Source organism: Triplophysa rosa, linkage group LG5 (genome assembly GCF_024868665.1).
Source record: "Triplophysa rosa linkage group LG5, Trosa_1v2, whole genome shotgun sequence".
NCBI classification, from domain to species: domain Eukaryota; kingdom Metazoa; phylum Chordata; class Actinopteri; order Cypriniformes; family Nemacheilidae; genus Triplophysa; species Triplophysa rosa.
Genome location: NC_079894.1, coordinates 7,092,111 through 7,104,858, shown reverse-complemented (window position 1 = coordinate 7,104,858; position 12,748 = coordinate 7,092,111). Strand labels below are relative to the sequence as shown.

Sequence of the window (12,748 nt, the reverse complement as noted above, 5' to 3'; positions counted from 1 at the left end):
CTGCCAGGAAAGTGTTATAGACTGAATGGAGCTAAAGCCAAAATGTAAGTTCGGTTAACCAAGTGACAAAAAGAAATGCATACATTTTTTATTTGGAATAACATATAAAGAAAGAAGACATGGATAATAAAACTAAACAGGGACGCCATTGAGTTCATGTTCAAGCATTAAAGGGATAGTTCACCCAAAAAGAGAGTACTACTACCACAGTAATAAAATGACAAAGGTAGTCAAAAGTGCCGCAGAACGGTTTGCTTTCGTACATAATTCAAAGTCTAATCTTCTTTTGTGTTCAACAGAACAGAGAATTTTACAAAGAACTTTTTCCTACTATGGTAGTCAATGGTGGCCAAGAACTGTTTGGTTACAAGCATTCTTCCAAATATCTTTCTCTATGTTCAACAGAACAACTTAACTTGTGGGAGAGTAAATGAAGACAGAATTTTCATTTTAGGGAGAACTATCCCTTTAAATGCTATTTTTATACTTTTATAATGCAATGCCATAATATGACAACACCGATGCTGTCTGAGTAAAGAGAAGTCATGTATGGCAAGAAAAAGCAAAGAGGAAGAGAGACAGAAATGAGAGAGCGACAACAACAGCCGGTCTCTGTCTCATTCTGACATGCCCCCTTGTGGGCGTTGATGCTTCACAGAATACAAAATGAGAATTTAGCTTATGGCATGCTCACCCAAACTTTTCTGCTGTTTATCTCACAGCGCACACACCTCTATCTGCAGCCATTGGTAGATTAGTGATTTAGTCCGGGATGTGGCGGTTATTTGGCTGTTTGAAGTGAAGTGCTGGAGGTGGTGAGTCGAGCATTGTGTCAGGCAGTAGCACTTCAAGATAACACTTTCAATGTCAACAGATGGGATTCTTTTGAAAGTATATTAATGATTGCATATTTATCCATGCTCTGCATTAGAAGCTTTTTAAAGATTTAGTTTAGAAAGCATTGGATATCACACCATGGGGGCCCCCTGCTGGTCATGTTATGTAGAAAAGTGCACAAAAAATGTATGATTAAGTTTTCATTTTTAAAACTTCAACTGCAAGCTTAATATTGTGATAACCTTTTATATTATTTCCTTTAACCACATCTGATGGGCTAAAATATGCATAATTTGTGCAAATATTATCATCATTTGATAATATCAAATTGAGACAACAATGATATACTATTCATTTTATGTTATATTTTTGGCCATTATTGGTCAGGATAGTGTATATAGAGAGGACAGGAAACTTTATCTTAGTGTTGTTGAATAAATTGGAATGTGGTGTTCCAGTAGCTCATTTGGTAGAGCATGCATGAGCAACGCAAAGGTTGTGGGTTTGTTTCCCTAGGATATACCTTGGGAAGTGATATAACGTGTTACCAGGTTTCGGCAATGTTAGACAATACCTGTTAAGACAGTTTGAATGTTTTTCAACACATGTTCCTGTCAAGTATTCACTGACAATATGTGTTGTATTTTGAATATTGTGAGGGATGTGTATGAAGGATATAAGTGCTAGTTCACCCCAAAATTAAAAATCTGTCATTTTACTCACCCTCAGATCATTCCAACCCTGAATAAATTTCTTTGTTCTGCTAAACACAAAGGAAGATATTTGGAAGAATGTCAGTAACCAAACAGATCTCATGCCCTATTGACTCCCATAGTATTTATTTTCCCTGCTATGGCAGTAAATGGGGGATGAGATCTTTTTTGTTACCGACGTTCTTCCAAATATCTTCCTTTGTGTTTTATGCAGAAATTTTAGTAATGAGGGTGAGTAAATGATGACAGAATTTTTATTTTTGGGTGAACTAGCTGTTTAACATATACTTGTAAAATGTATAGATTAAATGCACTGTTCAAGTCACATACTGTATATAATTGTCTGCCAAATACATTAAATGTTATGCGGGTAAGCAAGTAATATGCACATGATCTTTCATGTGTCTTAATACTCACAACTTCGCATCGCTCATACAGCTGTTGCAACAAAGTATTTGTTGTTCTGTCTCTGTTCAATCTGTGGATTCTGTGTAGCTTTTGAGTTTGACCTGAAAAAAGTTTATGAGACAAATCTCATGCAGATCCGTGGTTTGTGAAAGGGCTTTTCTGTATTCATGTTTGAATCCTCAACTGTTCTGAGTCTTGTCTCTTATTCTCTGTTTCCAACACAATATGGCCCATGGGCTTAGCTGTCTGTGTTTTTGAAACCCACCAGTACCAAACGGATTTGATTTTTCATTGATGTAATGGCAAGTTACTGCAGACGTCAAGGAGTCACAGGATTTACTTTCATCACACGGGTCACCAGCGTTCTCTGGGTTGCTTGTACACTGCTGCACCCCAATAATGCGTAGGATAAACAAAGCCTTCAAATCTCACTTTTTTCGGAGGTATATGATGAATTGGTATTATCCGCTTGTTAAATCTGATATCACGCACCGCTGGTTTTGGGTCCAAATCAGATGCCAAAGGCAAACAACAAACAATGCCCATATAAACCAAATATAATATAAACCAAAAAACCACAGTCCTAACCTTTATCACCATCATGATTTGGGCATTGAGTCCATATGCTACTCTACTCCTCAACATTAAATAAATGCATTCTTCTGCCCACAGTGTCATCATGTATCACAACCTACAAAAAGACTCCACCGCCAGTTCCTCCTCGCACCTCCACCAAGCCCTTCATCTCCATCACGGCCCAGAGCAGCACAGAGTCAGCGCAGGATGCTTACATGGAAGGTCCTGGGACGTGTGGCGAGCCAGTCCTCCACTCCGGTCTGAGCAATTCCACCGAGAGTATTGACAGCATGAAAGCCCTGACGGCAGCCATCGAGGCGGCCAATGCTCAGATCCACGGCCCTGCCAGTCAGCACGTCAATAACAGCTCGGTCACCATCAGCACTAGCCCCTACTCTCCGCTGCCCATGCCTCTGCCCGTACCCATTCCTATACCAGCTCTTGAAGACATTCGAAGGGATGTGCTCAGGAAGAGCAGGTGCCTTTCTATTGGCATCCAGGTGAGTGAGAGACAGCTGTTGGGTGGAAACCTCGCATCAGGACATGAAAAAAGACTTCACTTCTGTTCATTTGTATTTGCTTTTAAGTTATATTGGTTAAATATTTGACGCTACTCTCAATACAATGCATTTACACAGGTGGATGGGCCTGAGGATCAGGAAATAGAGGACCCGTCCAAGTTCCAGTCAGTTGGGATTCAGGTTGAAGTGGAGCATGGGTAAGTCTGGGCATGTGTTTATCTGTTCAAGTTCATATTTATCTTTGAAGAATGCAATATTAATGTTTAACATGTATTTTAGGATCAGATCTTACATGACTATATGATGGAATACGCCTGATTGTTTTCACAACTTCCATGTGTCTTTGTCATTTCTGTTGAAATGCAGCAGTCACTGGACTGGAATTGCCACAATACATCTAGAAATGATGATTAAAGAAAAAACAGGAGTGGATTGAATTATAAATAGCTGCATAAATTAATTTACTTTTGCTATCTGTGTGCTGTTTACACTGCTGTTTTGAAGTCTGTACAAAGAACATCTCAAATGAGTTATTTACATGGTTCAGATGCTGTCTGATGTAGAGGCTGGCACTTCTACAGGTAGGCAGTACACAGGAAATCAGCTTGTGTTTTCAGACAAAGCTGTGACTTTTGTTAATGGCACATCGAGTGCCAAGTTGTGTATTTTGTTTTTCAGAATAGCAGTCTCGAGAGTCCCGCTCGCTCTTGGATGACTACCAATGTTTTGTGTGCTCATGACATAATTAAACAAAACACCGGCTCCATCTTGTATTGTATTTCTCAATACCTTATCTTGTCACCGGTAACAGCATTCCTTCTTTCGCCACCTTTCTTCCTTTTCTTTCCTTCCTCTCTTCCTTCCACCCCCTACATCTCAGTCACCGTCGGTTCACACGTTCTAACAGCGTGACGGCAGCAGTACAGGCCAATCTGGACACTCCAGACTACACACCAGCTGACTCTCCTGTCACAGATTTCCCCGCCTCGGGCTGCATGTCACGGCAATACTCGCGTGATGCCGCCACCTCCACCGTCAGCATCCAGGGCTCAGGGAACCACTACCACGCCTGCACATCAGATGACTACGAGGACGTTGGATTCGACCCCTCCATCTTGCCCCCGCCCGATCCGTGGATTGACAGCGTAACGGAAGACCCCCTGGAGGTTGTGGGCCGCTCGGTGTGTCAGCGTGACGGCCGCTGGTTCCTCAAGCTTCTGCAGGCGGAAACAGAGCGTATGGAGGGCTGGTGCAGGCAGATGGAACATGACGAGAGGGAAAACAAGCTTCCTGATGATAGTGCGTAATTGATTTACCCATAATGCCACAGTGATGTCATGCATAAAATAAGTGATACGTCTGGTCATACGTCTTCAATAGAAATTTAAATAATCTTTTTAAAATCTTATTCAAGTTGGTTCTTGCCCACATTGTCCTAGAGTAAAGTCATCTGCTTAAGTCTTCTGCCCCCTGCTGGACATCCTAGTAAACAAGTCATTTGTCATAAAGCTTGTCACAGTTTGTTTGAAAGACTTGCATCACACCCTTCACTTTAGTCAGCACTTTAGTCAGTCAAGTGTGATAATCACTATGAAGCTCATATTTTTGGCCTTCAAACCTATTAAGACTCCAGCTGAGTGAAGTGTATTTAATGCTCATATGTTTGTGTGTTGTTTAGTCCTCGGGAAGATCCGCAGTGCAGTGGGAAGTGCACAGCTGCTTATGTCTCAGAAATTCCAGCAGTTCCGAGAGCTGTGTGAGGAAAATTTGGTGAGTACTGCTAACAATACCAACAGTTATTAAAATTACGTTTTTACATTTATGTATTTTATCCAAAGCGACCTGCAGGTACAATTTTACCCGTTTGTGTGTTCCCCGGGAATTGAAGCCATGAGGTTAGCGCTAATAATGTAATGCTCTACGTCTACGAACTGAACTGCAGGAACAAAGTGAGCTATAGGAAATGATAACAATAATCATGAATTTGACTGTGTTATTGAGGAACTGTGGGCCATTTTTTATAGCACCTTTCACAAGAATAATATCAAACTGGACACACCACAGGACAACCAGACTTACCAGAAGAAAACCAGACTTGATGGTCACACTAGCAAATTTGTTTGTGTTCGATTTTCCTCCACAGCACATAATGCTGGTGTACCTGTGTCACCACCAGGTGTGCTACCTAGTTCAGAGTTGACCTAACTTTGAGGGTGTAAAGCTCACCAAAAACATACAAAACAATGAAAATATATGTAATACAGTTAATATATATATTAAAGTAAATTGTCTGATTGCAAAAAACAATGATCACTTATTATGAGTTTGCAAGTTTGATGTAATTTATGTGCACAACCATACCTGTGGAAGCACTTTATGAAGCACTGTGCCCGGTTGCATGAAAACCCTGAAGTGAAGGTTTCCCTAAGGGCAAAAAAATCTCTAAGGGAAGGGATTTCTTTAATCGCTTTGTAAGTGTTTATGCTTATCATTCTGTGATAGTTTTTGTCAAAACACGGCAATGGAGAAGCGGTTGCCATAGTTACGCTATAGAACGTATTGACTTTAAAAGACCACAAATTTAACATTGCATTTGCAGACAATAACCGTACATGAAAAAAGACTACATTAAAGCTATTATTTTAGGTAAATACGCAAAGAGAAAAAACACCCTCTAATTCCACTATAATGCATCAAACTGATCTTTTTACAATAATCGCATATCGTTAGTCTCATTTTCTACTTCCTCCTCTTTAGTAAACATGATATCCGTCATTGCATTTGAGACTTAGGGGAGTTTATTTTTAAGGTAAAAAGTAACTTAAAGAGTATGTTGCAATGCACAACAGAACAGAACTGATAGTTCACCCAAAAATGAAAATTATGTCATGATTTACTCTCCCTCAGTTTGTTCCAAACCTGTATAAATGTCTTTGTTCTGCTGAACAGGAGGATCACAGGAAGATATCTGGAAGATTGTCAAATCTCACCCCCCATTGAGTCCCATAGTATTTATTTTCCCTACTATGGCAGTAAATGGTGGGTGAGATCTGACATACTTCCAAATCTCTTCCTGTGTGTTCAGCAAAACAAAGATACTTATATAGGTTTGGAACAATCTAAGGGTGAGTAAATGGTGTCCGAATTTTCATTTTTTGGGTGAAGCATCCCATTAAGGGAACACTTTAGCTAACTTAAGGGTTTTCGTGCAACCGGGCACTGGCATACAGTTCAGTCAGTATAATACACTGCAACCAGCTACACCAGAAAGACTATGATGATCGACCATTTACATTTATGCATTTGGCAGACGCTTTTATCCAAAGCGACTTACATTGCAGGATACCATACATTTGTCGACCAGTAATAATAGCTTATAGGTAGTTGCACAAAGAACATTTCTATAATGTATAAACTGATTTCTCCCTGGCTTCACGATACATTGATCGGTTTGTAAAGAATCCAAAAGAATGCGGCATTAATACAAGAAAGCTATATACCGTAGGTAGCTCTATTCTAGCACATATACAAAACTGTTAAATATAGTTTGCAATTATAATGTGGTTTTAAAGGGACGCTCCACCCAAAAATAAAAATTCTGTCATGAATACTCCCCTCTAGTTGTTCCAAACCTGTTCTGATGAACACAAAGAAAGATATTTGAAAGAATGTTAGCAACTGAAAGTTCTGAGACATCATTGACTGAGTGGGAAAAATTAAAATAGTAGTCAAAGGTGCCCTAGAACGGATTACTTTCCTAAATTCTTCAAAGTATCTTCTTTTGTGTTCAACACAACATTAAAAATGATACAATATTTTTTCCTACGATGGTAGTAGGTATTTTCATTTTTGGGTAGAGTATCCCTTTAAAATATTAAAACACAAAAATGAATTTAACAAAAGCTCAGACGTACAGAATGTGCGCATCCGGCGTGCAATACCTGTTAGTTGTACTAGACGCAGTGCTTCATGTCTGATAATCAACCCTTCAGACAGAACACCATGGCGCATGGTGGTACACCCGCTAGACCGGAATATACCAGACTAGACCTGCATGGAATAAGATGCTGGTCTTTACTGACGGGTTTGCACAAAGTTAGAACATAGCTCTTGTTTTTATACAAATGATACCTGACAATGCTCAAATGATCAAAACTCAAAGATATTTCATATTAGGGGAACAAAGGGTCAACACCCTTATATCTGTCAAAGCCTATCAGACTGTACAAATATAGTGTAACTATAAGATCATCAGTATAATTCTTCCCTCTTGCGCTCTTGTTCTGTCTCTTTTACCTATTTTGGCTCAACAGAACCCAAACGCTCACCCACGGCCGGTGGCTCAGGATCTGGCAGGGTTCTGGGATATGCTCCAGCTCTCCATTGAGAATATCAGCCTGAAGTTTGATGAGCTGCACCAGCTCAAAGCCAACAACTGGAGAGCCCTCGACCCCCCTGAAAGAAAGGTATAACAAACTTGCAGAATCACTTTGGCTTTTTGATATGAAGAAGCATCTTCATCAGTACAAGGGGGACCATGTCTTTTTTCATTCATTTGCATGATCTGTTGCTTCTGTAGTGTTTTGCATTCAGTGGTGGGGACTTGCAACACCAAATTGTCAAATATTAGGAAAGTAACAGAAAGCTCATCATGCCGAGAGCTCATCAAATCTTACAAAAAAAACTAATGCTAAAGGTTGTAAATTTGTCCCCTGAAGTGTCGCTTTTGCCTCCATGTGCTTTTTGTTGTACTGCTGTTGTTCTGTTGGTCTAATGTGCAAGACTGTGAACGTTTCTCTCGATCATTCTTAATTTCCTGACATCCTCTCCATGTTTGTTTTGTTTGTTTGTTCGACAGTGAGCCGTTTTCAGAAGTCATTCCATCTGGCACGCACCATGGGGGCACCGGCCCCCAACCTCTCACCCCTGCCGGGCCGCTCTCTTACCGCACGCAGTCGGCCGCCCAAGCGCTAGCGCTCCTTTGTAGCGTTAACCGCGGCTGGCTTTAGCGCTGTCTGTGTGCAGGTGTGCCATATCGCTGTCTCCGCCCCTGTTTCTCCGCCCGCTGCGGCGGCTAACTGACTGTTTGTCATCCCTGTCCAGGAGAGAAGGCTGCCTCCCCCAGTGCCAAAGAAACCCCCGAAAGGCCACCCTCCTCTGGCCAGGGACCGATCACTGGAGAGCACAGAGAAGCAGCGTCAGGAGGCTCGCAAACGCTTGATGGCAGCCAAGCGGGCCGCTTCCGTGCGGCAGAACTCGGCCACAGAGAGCGCAGACAGCATCGAGATCTATATACCCGAGGCCCAGACCAGACTATGAAACTGCCAGACACATAAACACACATTCACACACAAATTACACCGTAAGCACAACACATCACACTGATATATACAGTATTTGCCTACTGCATCGATCACTGGTAGGGTCAACACACACCAACGCCATGATAGCACAGAATTATAAATTCAATCTTTCATTATTTAAAAAAATGATAACCCTACATCATATTTTAATGACCCTAAGCCATCATTGCAGTAGATCATTGACACACACATATATGCTATTTGGAGCTCAGTCACTTTATATACAGTATACTGCTTTTTTCTCATGCTTGTGTAGTTTACAAACTGTTTCTAAACACAAATATATCTATCTATCTATCCATCTATATATATATATATATATATATATATATATATGAAATCTACACACACGGGCACTGTTATACATGCACATATGTGTGTACTGACCTCTCTGAGAGCCATTCGCTCACCATGTCGATACACATGGGCATATACACGAATATATACTTTATCATTAAACAGTTCGACACACACTTACAACAAACAAACATGCGTATTCACTCTGAATGACGTGGACTGGGTGTTTGTAATATAATGTGTTTTCCCTTAAAGGAGCGTTATAGCAGGTTTAATGTCTCGCTTCGCCAGTCTTTCCCATTTGTCTCTCTCTCATTCTGTCTTAAGCCTACGATCTGAAGTGACCATAGTGAATTATGTTCCTAGACATGTGAAGTAGGTATCACTTCAGTAGAAAACCCTCTGTCGGTCCTTCTCAGTAGTGCCATCTAGCAAACACTGTATCCAGTTTGCTGTAGTATTTTAAGTATTTTTTCTTCAGCAGAGCAAAATTACTTTTTTATTTCTGTTTCCATTCCTGCCCCCTCTTTTCCCTCTTCTTTTTCTTAACGTTAACTCAATTTGGAAAATATTACCACGTAACAGGGTATTTTGAGCTACAAGCAATACGCGTTTAAAAATGATGTTAAACTGCATTTCTTTCAATGTAGTGATTCTAACTGATTCATTGATGATGAAAAGATGCCTTCGCTATCCTGTAGCCTGTTCATTTTGGTTTAAATCTCTTTATGTGGAACATTTAGGCATTCTTTAGCATATAATATACAAATAAACCTACTTATCAATTTTTGTAATATAGATTTGGGGCCTTTTGTGGATTTTTATGTAGACGAGTAGTGGAACACTAATGAGATGATTGCAAAAAATAAATCTAGACTAAAAGGGGAATTCTAATAAAATGCAAGATTTTCATCATTGTTCACACGATTATGTCTTTCCAGTAGCAATTTCAGTGACTTATATTTTAATGTGTTTTAATACTGTGTTGGGGCACAAGGGGAGTCATTTTTTGTAAGCTTTGTGCTCAAAGGGGTTGTGACTCTGAGAGGACCATGTGACTCTGCCTGATCCATCATGTCAGGTGAGCTAAACTAGCGTTAAACTCTCAGGAAAAGACAGAGAAATAGTGAGTGCCGCAAAATCAGGGTCTCCCAGTGGTAATGTTTTATGTGTGTATTTGTGAGCGTGTGAAGCACACACATGTGTGTTTTGAAGAATGTATGTGTCTCTGTGGTGAATAGGTATGCGTGGCTTGTGTGTGTGAGCCTGTGTGCATACTGTATGTGGGTGTGTTTATAAAAGTGCTTCCTAATTTCCTTGGTTAACACAATCTTTGAATTTGTTTTTTTTTTTTTGGATAAAGTTTAGTAGCCTCATGAACTTGTGTACAGTATCAAAGCCCCTTGTTCTTACTTTGGTCTATATTGTTTGTACAAGAAAACAATGATGAGGAAGTTCCTGTAAGCATGCAGACACAATATGAGTCCTATAGATATATTGGATTTATACTATTATTTATTTTATTTCTGTACTTATTTATTTGTCTTACTATTTAAGATTTATTTTTTACGGTTTCGATTCTGTTTAGTGATCTGTCATGCCACCCTCATATTGTGAATATGTTGTACTGTATGTATAAACATTATATGTGCATACATACGATGAACAAGGAATAAATTCTTGAAACTTTTTTTGTCTTTAAATTACAGAATTTATGAGGATTCAACACCTTAACCGTTTTCAAGCAAAATAGATTAAGTGATGCACATTTGCCAACAGTATAAAATCATGAGGTAAAATAATATTACCTTTTACGGTTGTAAATGTGAACAAATATAGGGCATTGTGATTTTTTTAATGTTATTATATATATTTAATTATTAAGTTAATGGCATTTTATTTGATGTACTTGGTGTAATCTGTGTTTAAATCTGCTATTGTGGAAATCATTGGCATTTTAACTATAACCAGTATAGTAATCAGACTGGCTTCCCTTTTGGTCAAAATTAATTCATTTTAATGCAGCTCAGGCAAAGTAACAACAACAACAACTATTGTTGTTGTTGTTGTTGTTATAGGCTACAAGTATGCTTTTAAGTTTTGAAGTGTTACTGTGCTTGGAGTGTTATAGTTCAAACATGTCAGCATCGTTTCAAACAGGCATACAATGAACCGAATGGCCATAATGTGTTTAAAACTAATACTCAATACCACTATATCTTGTAAAAACGGATTTTTATTACATTGAAATGTATCAGTCAACCACCAGAGGGACTATAAATTTATGTTTTACGCGCCACACATTTACCGACCATGAAACATTGTTTGTCCCCATTCTAGAGTGTTGATTTGTTTTTCCCATGAATCTGATGTCAAATAAACGAATCAACGAAAGAAGTAGTTTAGAGTTAATGTCAGATTATATTTCAACGTAATTCCACTTGTTCATGTAACACAGCACTACTCTTTTCCAACACTAGGCGTCTCTGAGGATCCTGTCACAAAGCACTTGTTACTCTGGTGCACCTTGGCTTGAGCTACCTCATCTCCTATGCATCTGTGCTTATATATAGTTATGCCTGTTGCATAGGGAGTGTGAACTGAAACTCAGGATTTAAAAGAATTTAAAAAGACCAAAATTACACACTGCATATGCTCAAAGTTTCCCGAGTCAAGATGCAAAAGAATGGCCGTTTTAGTAAAAAAACAATTCATTTTCATGAATAAAAATAAACATTATTTGGCAAAAATGCAAACTAGCAACATCAGAAAATATTTCTTTTTTTTCAAGTAAATGCCTTAAACATACATATTTTCCATTTTGTAACATATCTCTCTTAATAAATTGATGGCTTACCCTGAGTGCGAATTAAAATCAAATATTACATACATATATGCCCAACGTAGCCTACATCACGTTTGGCCTCTACTGCACATACAATTTTAAAGATAATAGATGCAATTATACTTACAAAAGTGTCATAAGTACAAAGTGCCTTAGACATGCTGTATCTTTCCCAAAACCATCGTAACAAAACTGAGCGCATTGTGAGATGGCAAACTTAAAAAACTTGCAAAACCGCAAAAGTAGCCTACATCAATCTGAACTGAAGTGGATATATGTTACATGCTTTTCTGATCAAAACATCTTCCCACGACATCTTCCTCCTCACACTCATCTTACTTTCTGACACTGTGGGGCGCATCAAATAGAAAGTAACGTACAGCTAAACTGTCAGTGGCGCCCCAATTTATATCACTACAGCAACATATAAAAATCTAAAAATATTTGTGATGGGTAATGCTAAGAAAGATGATACAAATGCGAATGGTGAATTATCTATTTCAATAACCGACGGTATGATCTTAACTAAAATACAAGATGACGTTGCTGCGTGTCAGCACAATGTCACTTCGAATAAATTCATCAAACAAAATTATTTTTTTAGTGGAATTAAATACGAGTTGATCTAAGTCTGTAATGTACAGTAGTCTGCCTAAATAACATTAATTTGGAGTGTTTTATGTGGCGTCAACTTTGTATTATGCCATGTAGCCTAACAACACGGAAATCAACAATTAGTATTTGATTCATTTATTTGATTTATTGTGTCCACTGATGCTATTATTGTGTTAAAACATTAATGCTGCATTGCACATTTCTGTAAGACTTTCCTTTCTGTGTACCTGCGGGATTCTGCTGCTGGCACACTTGAATACACTTGGTAAATTACTTAAACTTTTCTGAAACAATAATTATATTATTGTAATTATTTATATTATAATATATTTACAATGTTTAATAATTAAGAATAACAATATTTCTATTCCAACATGTGTATTAACCCAATACGGTCTTGACCAGATAACAGGCTATTTCTGTTTGGTATAATTTTTCCTTCTCGTGGAGGCAACAATCTCTCCCATAAACATTTTTAACAATAAAATGAAGAGATTATATAAACACATTTTTGCTCGAAAAACCTTGCAAACTCATAGCCTACCTTGCATTCCGCACGAAGTATGTTAAAGT

At 38.7% G+C, this 12,748-nt stretch overlaps 1 protein-coding gene across 6 annotated transcripts in view; it reads left to right on the top strand.

Annotated features, from left to right (window-relative positions):
* The window catches only part of dlgap1a (discs, large (Drosophila) homolog-associated protein 1a), a 139,616-nt gene that overhangs the window by 125,705 nt on the left and 1,163 nt on the right, over positions 1 to 12,748 (top strand). For 4 of the 6 annotated variants that reach the window (XR_008962964.1, XR_008962962.1, XR_008962965.1 and 1 more), the window contains 6 exons: positions 2,631 to 3,034; positions 3,173 to 3,252; positions 3,936 to 4,354; positions 4,734 to 4,825; positions 7,369 to 7,521; positions 8,159 to 10,508. Coding sequence is in view for 2 of the 6 variants with exons in the window: in XM_057333783.1 (XP_057189766.1) it covers positions 2,631 to 3,034; positions 3,173 to 3,252; positions 3,936 to 4,354; positions 4,734 to 4,825; positions 7,369 to 7,521; positions 8,159 to 8,374 (1,364 nt within the window). In the remaining 4 variants the exon portion in view is untranslated. The other 2 variants (XM_057333783.1, XM_057333785.1) reach the window with 2 other exon arrangements.